Below are 8851 nucleotides of genomic sequence, written 5' to 3'. Positions count from 1 at the left end.
CAAAAAATAAAAAACTTTTTTCTTTAATATTGGTTAAACATTAAACCCAAACCATTCAAAATAGTACATATTTTACAAACGTATTAACAATAAATACTTTTAAATGTGTATACTCTTCCACTATATTGACAGTGACATCATTCAGAGACTTCATGAACTGAAAGAAAAAAAACCCACAATATTTAGACAAAGACTGATGTACATTTCAAAATCCTTGTTTCTAAAACACAACTGTTCTTTATTATGGCAAACGTATGGTAACTGCTGAACTTGCTGGTTATAAACAGGATTTAATGACACTTGTTTCCTGCATGTAAATTAGATGGAATTCCTGTCAAACCGAGCCATCAAATAATCCCCTAATCTTTTAAGGCGAGAAAATAAAATCCTGTGGCTCAGTATGTAAAGAGAAGCCTAATCCACTTAATTTACTGCAATAACAGAGTGTAATAGCATTCAGTTGAGTACTGTATATCATTCTATTTTTACTTAAGGATGAAAGTTCCCTTGCAGGTGACTCCTAGTAGACATAACGATATACAATTAACTAAAACACACACACACACACACACACACACACACATTATAGAGTGGAAAAAATAGGGTACATATTATAAGTACGGGGACAAAGATGGAAAAATGTATCAGTAAAAGGCAGTTTTTTTGTTGCATTTCTTCTCTTTAACATTGACTTGAACGGTGTAAAAACAGACTGTTGTAGCTGCAGGGACCCACTAGTTTGTCAGTGTGGAAATCACCAAGGTAGTGTAATTGTGGTGCTGCCAGGACATATCTTTGGGAAGCAATGTGCTCTTACCTCCAGTAATGTTGATTTTGTTTGAAGCCAGAATATCTGCTTGAATTACATCCATCTTCATATATAAAACCTCAGAATTGTCCTGTAAATTTAAATAAAATGTAAATTGTGGCAGGTTAAATGATTCTGTTTTTCCCTATATTCATTCTTCTTTTTGTACAACAAATGTAAATACAGTTTATGCATTTTTGTTTCTGAAATACAAGCTTATTACGATATGAATTAGGCACATGCAAAAGATCTGAATATTATACCAGAAATCACATTCCCTTCTGCATTGTTTTATTTTTAATTTTGTATACCTATGTTGCATGTTGTAACCATGGTTTCTTACAATAGGATTTTTTCATCGGTTATATTAGTGTGATTTATTGTAACAGATTTACCTGGACCTTATACTGTTTATGTAAACATTAGTAAGGCCAGGCAACTCTGTTACTATACCTTCGCTTCAGAACTACTCAAGGCTACCCTTCCCTTTAGAGACTGTCATAAAAACCTGCTTAGAAGCACTCCATGTGAAACTCACACAATAGTCATTGGGACACAGTACACAGATAACAGCATGATGCTGTCGTAACCAGCTGATTTTTAAGTAGTATTTAGCCTCCACATTGGAAATAGTCAAAATGAGCCCAGAGGAGAAACTTACCAGGAAGAGCTCAAAAAGGCTTTCTCGCATTGCTTTCTTCACATGCTCCTCCACAACAGGAAAGATACGGACAAAATACTAAAACAGGACACAGAAATAATGACAATAATGTTGAAACTGATATATAATATTTAAAAAAGCTATAGGTTTTTGCTCAGTTTCTTATAAACAAGATTACAACTCATTATCTCTCAATGTATTTTTTTTATATAAACTCTATAGACGCCAATTTATTTAAATTATATACAGTAGCTGGCGTGCTAAAGTTAATTGATGACTTAACCTAACTTCGATGGAAAAGAAGGGTAGATAACTGGTTGCCCATGGCACATAGCAGGTGGTGCACTACTCTCAGGTTGTCTAGCTCCTCTATGAACTCAAGCGACTCCATCTCCAAGATCCTACAGGGGATCATGAGGTGGATGTCTCAATTCCGGTGAACACAGTTTGTAATGCTACATGATCAGTTAATACAATATATAGATAATCTTTGTTAAACAATCAATTTATACACAGTATAGCAATACATTACATATAGCTGACAAGGATGTGAATTCAATTAATGCATTATAATGCAGGAGCTGGTACGGACTTGGAAGACTGTGCTGCTCTTTATGTTACAGTTTCTTGACTTACCCAGTGGCCTTCGCTGCAGCAGCTTGCTGAACAAACACTGGCAGGGATTCATTTAGTTTCTGCATTACTGGAACTGATTGAACAAAACACAAAAGCAAAACTCAGTCAGTAGCCTAGTGACCTCGAAGTCTTAATCACACCTTTAAATACAAGTATTGTACTTATATAAACTTTTAGAATATAATACTCCGACTGCTCTCATACATCATTCTTGGAGTATTATAGAACACAAAAGGTTAATGTCATTTTTAAATGTGTACTTTCTCGATGATATTTCAGTCCAGATCAGACTGCTCCTACATAGAGATATGCTGATCCACATGTGTTGGTCTGCCTCTGGAGGTGCAATATGTTCCTGAATACAGCTGGTTTAACAATGCAAGTGGACCTCCAGAACAAAGCAACCACAACAGCTGGTTTAACAATGCAAGTGGACCTCCTGAACAAAGCAACCACAACATCAATCAATCTGAAAAACTTCCTGTTTAAATAGTGGAAACTACAGTATGCATTGGTTACAAGAATAAAAAACCAGAGATGAATATAATTAAAAAATGCAAATTAGTTTCAACTGTGACAAACAAACAAGTTTGTGTTCCGATTGGAAAAGAAGACATAATTAACAGGCCACGCACTAACAGACACATGCAGTGAATTTTATTAAAACTGCTCTATTTTAGGCAGACCAGCTGTCTTTCAGTAGGATGCCAATGATTGTGGTCACAGCACCTGGGGGTGACCCTATTTTTACAGCTTGCTTCTTTCTAGCATAACCACATGCTAAATAATGTATACTAGAAGAACAGTGAGGGTTTCCTGCTATCTTTGGGGTTTTACTGACATCTTGTGGTTTTATGTTGTAACAACATTACAATGAATGCTATCCACCATCCTTACCAGCTTGTTTTGCCTCTCATTTATTTACTATGAAATCAACTGGGAGAGAATGCATTACAGCAGATGGACATTAGAGGTATCCAATGAAATCTCACACTGGGATCAGATTATTTTAAAACCTGAATAGATAGTGCCTTCAAATGAATACGGTGTGACTACATTATGAAATAATGGAGTTAGTTAATAAATAATTACATTTTAATTCATTTACCAAAAAATACATTTTACTATACATGATTATTATATGGGTACTAGCGTTTTTAATTAATCCAGAAAAAAAAAATTGTATTTTCAGTATTAGTTATATTTTCAATATTATCCATCTGTAGCGGTAAATTATAAAAATGAAATGGAAACTACATTAAAAAATATATATTTCGACACAGAAAAAAGCAGATTTGTCCTGCCTACCATTCAGAATTTGAGGTTTGCTAATTTCCTCTCTGGATGGCTTGAGCAAAGCAACGAGGCCTTTTAGCAATGCTGGTCTGACTTCATAGTGCATCAGCTCTCTGATCAGCTCAATTGCTGCAACAAACAATTAACACAGAAACGTGAATGAAAACATTAGTCCACCTGGTCAGCAAGGTTACAATCCTTATCAAATAAAACGCAATCATAATAGCCAACAGTGGCAGGGTGCTAAACAAATGTTAAAATAATATATGAATATTTATTTAATCAAAACATATTTTACCAAAACAATAACCCCATAAGCACTCATGGGCAATAATTATATTACATAAACACAATAACATGCATTTGAATAATACACTGAGGGTCTCACCCTCATGGTGTCCAAAAGCAACATGCTTTATATCACTTTATGTTAAATACTTACATCATAGAATTACAGTAGTTAGGATGTGCTATCAAGAATTCATAGTTACCTTTATATTGCACTTTAAGGTGCAATGATCTCAGCAAATTCAGAAGAGCTTCCACAATACTTGGATGGACTGTCTTAACAATTACCTGGTAAATAAAATAAGCAAATACAGAGGTTTATTGTTATATTTATTACGCAGATTCCTGCCATAATCAATTGAGTCACGTTTGTCTCAATTAGACTTAAACAGAAGTGCCTTGCTACCTGTGCAATCCGGAGTGTTTGCAGGGCTAGCTGCTGTGCTTTGGGGGAGGTGCAAGGTAGCAGTGCTATTAGCCCCTTGTACATCTGGTTCTGGTACTTGGGGTTTCCGTGGGCCAGTGACTCCAGAAGGAAGCGGGCCTGGTCCTGGGACTCCTCAGTCTTCGACAGGGCTAAGCATTCAGCGATGATTCGCACACCTTCTCAATGACCAATGAATTTAGAAATATGAGTTTACACATTTTTTTTTTTTACTTAACGTTGTTCTAACACTTTCTTTGGCACGTAACAGAATAGTATGGACTATGATCATGTAAATATGTGAGTAGAGTTTGTTGCTCTTTACCTATTGATTGTGGGGTGAAAGGTCATACAGTTAACCAATTCTTTATTCCAACATCACATGCTATGGTACTGCAGCAAGAACTCAATCACACCATGCAATGACAGAGATCTGTCTCAATTGCTAAAGATATCAGAGGTTGACAGAAAACAAGTTTTGCAATATTAGCTGTTTAATTTTCATTTTATAACAAGCTTTGCAAATCTAACAAGAAATGTTTTTTAAATATTGGGAAGATAGTGAGCATAGCATTGTTCCTTTATTTGCCTAGCATCCAATGCAATTTTGAAAAGCATGATGGGCAGTGAAAAGAGAATTGCATTCATAATGTATACAGCACATTTAATTTTAAAAAAAAATGACTATGTTTTTTTTTTGTTGTACGCAAATATTGAAAATCCAGAATCTGCATGATTTTGAAACGCACCTTAACCAAATGGTACACAAATAGCCCAGTATAAAATGTCTTACTATGTACCCCTGCTGTGCTTCTTTTACCATTCTATTATGTAAGTTAGGAAACACACTACTAGAGTAGCTGATTGGTCCACTCAAGGTGAAATGCTAAAAATGCCACCTACCATAGCTTTCACAAATTAGCTCTTTGTACTTCCTTCCAGCATTGGCAACAGTCTGAAGTAACTTTAAAGCTTCCGCTTGTATCTCCTCCCTTGACTGCTTTTGTCCTAGGATCTCTAAAAGGGTTAAAACACCTCCGACCTCCAAAAACTCAATCAGGAAGTGATGGCTGAAAAAGATTATGTGCATGACATGACCACATGAAACTCAACAAGAGCCTTTTTATCCAGCAATTTCTACACAAGGGCCAACATTTCAGTTTGTGCTATTACGAGTACACTGCTAACACGGTATACTTACTTGCTTGCTGCAGAAAGAAAAACATCTATATCCTGTAATTGCTGGTCTAAATATGTACCAGTCATGTATCTGAAATATTACAAGTTAAGAAAATATCAATGACAATGAAGATATAATACAACTTTTACTTTGTATCATCATAACTGCATGATGTAAATAGGGTCTGAGGACCAAGGAACTGACTCTCACTGTCATTAGACAAGTCTTTTTGGAATGTTATTTATTTATTTTTACTGCCATAGAACAAATCTTTACATGGACAGAATTGACTGAGAATGTGTCTGACCACATTGCAGCTTCGTCTAGACAGATGCAAACTGAGACAAATTGTAAACTAGCACATAATTTCTTAGGCTTTACGTTAACTCCCAAGTGTACTGAATAGAACAAGTAACTTCCACACATAGTTAAATAACTGTGACGAAGTAGCAAACCCTCATTCAAATTAAACTCATACGAATGGTACAAAACAGAATACATTTATAACAATACAGGATACAATAACACAAATAAACATAATGGGCCGAAAATTTCAGACTAAAAGATGATTTTAATTAATTGAATTGTTAAAAAAACAAAATAAATTCAAACGAATGCCAAGTCATAAACCTACGTCTTACTTCTGCGCCGACACGCCGCGTATTTTTATTGACACTGTTTCTTTCCAATACCTGCCCAGTAAAGTTGACCAGATAACCAATAGGAGGCCTGAGTGACTAAAATGGGTGGAACCTATGCAATTGTTTGTCCATTTGACGGTTGCTAATGGGAGCTCTCGGTTGCTAGGTATTTACGTAAAGACGTGTGTCTGCTTTTTTACAGCGTTTGGTTGATCAGGGCTTCCGGTGTCAGTTTTGGAAGTCAGTGGGGTTGAAGTCTAGAGTTAAAAGTGAATTTGCAATTTCAGATGCAGTTTATTTTTTCTGATTGTGTGACGTTCATTTAACACGATTAATATTTAACACCCTAATAAATAAATACAAATAAAAAAAACAGCATGGGAGATGCCGAGCTGGATTACAACGTTGTGTTTCCCGAACCTCATCTGGCGGGTGAGTCCATACAGTTGATTACGGTATAGGCCATTGGTTATAATGTAATATATAACACTAATATTAAGTTGTTTGTAATAATCCGAAACTGTCATTAACGTGGTATACACAATGACAATGTTAAACATATTATCCATTGCTCGATATAACTCCAGAGATGAGACTTTTATTTCGAAGTTTTGTTTTTTTTTTTTTTTTCTTTTTGGTGCAGTAGAACCGCATCACACAAGAATGCTACTGCCCAGTACCTGGAAATGTGTGTGTCATAAATATGTTTGCAATTGGCGCATAGAACAGTTAATGATGTTTTTAAACTGGCAGACGCAGAAGACGAACAGCTACATCAGCTTTACATCAAAATATTCTTATTCCTTGTTGTTTCTGTTTACTGCAGACTTCCACAATTTAACCTTATATCCACTTCACTTAATATTAGATATCAGAAGGCTTGGTGTTGACAATCATGTTTATTTTATGTACAAATAGTTTTAGTTGTTGGAAAACAAGCTTTCTCCTTTGAAACCTGCTTGCTATTAACAATATTTCACTAAGAGTATTTCCTTTTTATTTCAGAAAGCCACTGGCATGGGCAGAAGGAACCGGTGGTGATTCTCTTGGGCTGGGCTGGCTGTAAGGACAAGCATCTAGCAAAATACAGTTCTATTTATAATGAGCAGGTTAGTGCAAAGATGGTAACCCAGGAAGATGAGTGAAAAGTGAGAGTGCCACAATCTGCTACATTCAGCCGTGAATAAGCTGTGTTTTTAACTGCCACAAACCTCATTCTGAACACCTTTCTCGATGAGTACATGATCCAATGATTACTCCCCTCTCTCTGCAAGCAGCTATGTTCATGCCTGAGCAAAATGGTTCCAAAAGCAGTCTTAGGTCAGGCTGAGTGAGAGCACAAATGCCTCAAAACAAGGAAATATGTCATAGGTGCCGAGGGTCAAAATCAAACTTTATTTGAAAAATTGAGATATAAAAATCTAACCTTGTGGCGTGCCACTAACCAACATATGCCCCTGAGAACATCAACATTGGCAAGTGGAAATTTAGATTGCATCTGCTAACTCTTTGCTTTCTTTTGTGCCTTCCCACTTTTAGGGATGTATCACCATTCGATACACTGCCCCATGGAAGGCAGTGTTCTTCTCTGAGGCTTTTGGCAGCAAGGAGCTGCTTGAAATAGCTCGGAAGCTGCTGGATCTTCTCTATGATTATGAAGTAGAGAGCAACCCAATATTGTTCCACGTGTTCAGCAACGGGGGCTTCATGCTGTACCGTTACATAATTGAGCACTTACAAAGAGAGGAACATCTCAGTACCTTAGGGGTGGTGGGCACAATCTTGGACAGCGCACCAGGGAACCAGAATGTGATCGGTTCAGTACGGGCGCTTAATGCCACTTTGGGACCAGAGACTCACACTGTGCTGCGATACCCAATCCTAGCGGTTTTTACCTGCATGGTCTTTCTGTTACGGGTGGTCCTTTACTCCTTGACCAAGTACATCCACAAAAATCACTATGATGCCATGCTTGATGACCCCACTAGCTGGCCACAGCTGTACCTGTATTCCAGAGCTGACAAAGTGATTGCCCACAGGGATGTGGAGCTGATGGTCAGAGCTAGAAAGCAGCAGGGGGTGCGGGTAGAAAGTGTGGACTTCATCAATTCTGACCACGTCAGCCACAACCGGCTGTTCCCGGAGGAATACTCCATCAGGTGTGTTACTTTCTTGGAGTATTGCCTGAAAAACTCTACTGGGATAAAGAGGAAGCATGTTTCTATGTAGTACAACAAATGAATAAATAAACATGTTTAAAAAAAAAACAACTTACTGCAACATTATTGCAATGTGACTGTAATAAAGAAGAGAATGCTGCTGCAACAAATGAAAGACAATGATAGGGCAACCATATAATTTATGTGCAAGAAATAATTATCTATTGTGTGGCTTTGAGCATTGTTGAGACTTTTCTAACAAGGCAAACTTATAACCTTGCTTGTATGTGTTGGTCTGTACTTGGTAATGTGCATCTGGAAGGGACTTATTCCAAGGTGAATGCATCAAGCAAGCCTGCTTCTGCTAAGTGATTTGAACGCCTCCAGTTTTGTGCTTTGCATTTACAACCGTACCAAAGAAATAATAAAATACAACATGCAATTTGTCTCACCTGACTAAAGCATTTTTGGTGTGGGAATGTAATACTTACCTAAGTAAATGTAGATGCTGTGTAAAACAAATGCGTCATAACGCACGCACGCACAACCAAATAAACAAAATCTAAATATCTTGGTATCCCCAAATAGATAATCAACCCATCTTCCAAAACAATTATTTATTTATTATTATTTTTTGTACATTATTATTATTATTTTTTTTTTTACATGTGGTATTCCAAATGTTATCCATTTTTAACATGGTACAACATTCAATGACTTAAGGGAACTATTTTTCTAAAGCCGAATATAAAATCCAA

At 36.6% G+C, this 8851-nt stretch overlaps 2 protein-coding genes across 2 annotated transcripts; one reads left to right on the top strand and one right to left on the bottom strand.

The window, feature by feature from the left end:
* Positions 1 to 5: 5 nt before the first annotated feature.
* LOC117417213 (armadillo-like helical domain containing protein 1) lies at positions 6 to 5967 on the bottom strand. Its single transcript, XM_059034157.1, has 11 exons — positions 5928 to 5967; positions 5315 to 5383; positions 5017 to 5183; positions 4096 to 4292; positions 3893 to 3977; positions 3414 to 3530; positions 2106 to 2178; positions 1762 to 1870; positions 1470 to 1547; positions 818 to 899; positions 6 to 157 (listed from the first exon to the last, which is right to left on the bottom strand). Exons 2-11 carry the CDS (start codon positions 5377 to 5379, stop codon positions 138 to 140), a joined length of 993 nt encoding a protein of 330 aa, XP_058890140.1. The 5' UTR covers positions 5380 to 5383; positions 5928 to 5967; the 3' UTR covers positions 6 to 137.
* A 126-nt stretch (positions 5968 to 6093) lies between these two features.
* LOC117417394 (transmembrane protein 53-like) lies at positions 6094 to 8714 on the top strand. The gene is made up of 3 exons (XM_034029535.3): positions 6094 to 6366; positions 6940 to 7043; positions 7474 to 8714. The coding sequence occupies exons 1-3, from the start codon at positions 6312 to 6314 to the stop codon at positions 8161 to 8163; spliced, it is 849 nt and encodes a 282-aa protein (XP_033885426.1). The 5' UTR covers positions 6094 to 6311; the 3' UTR covers positions 8164 to 8714.
* Positions 8715 to 8851: the final 137 nt, after the last annotated feature.

This window comes from Acipenser ruthenus, chromosome 12 (genome assembly GCF_902713425.1).
Source record: "Acipenser ruthenus chromosome 12, fAciRut3.2 maternal haplotype, whole genome shotgun sequence".
In the NCBI taxonomy this organism is placed as follows: Eukaryota; Metazoa; Chordata; class Actinopteri; order Acipenseriformes; family Acipenseridae; genus Acipenser; species Acipenser ruthenus.
This window is presented reverse-complemented; position numbering and strand designations above follow the sequence as displayed.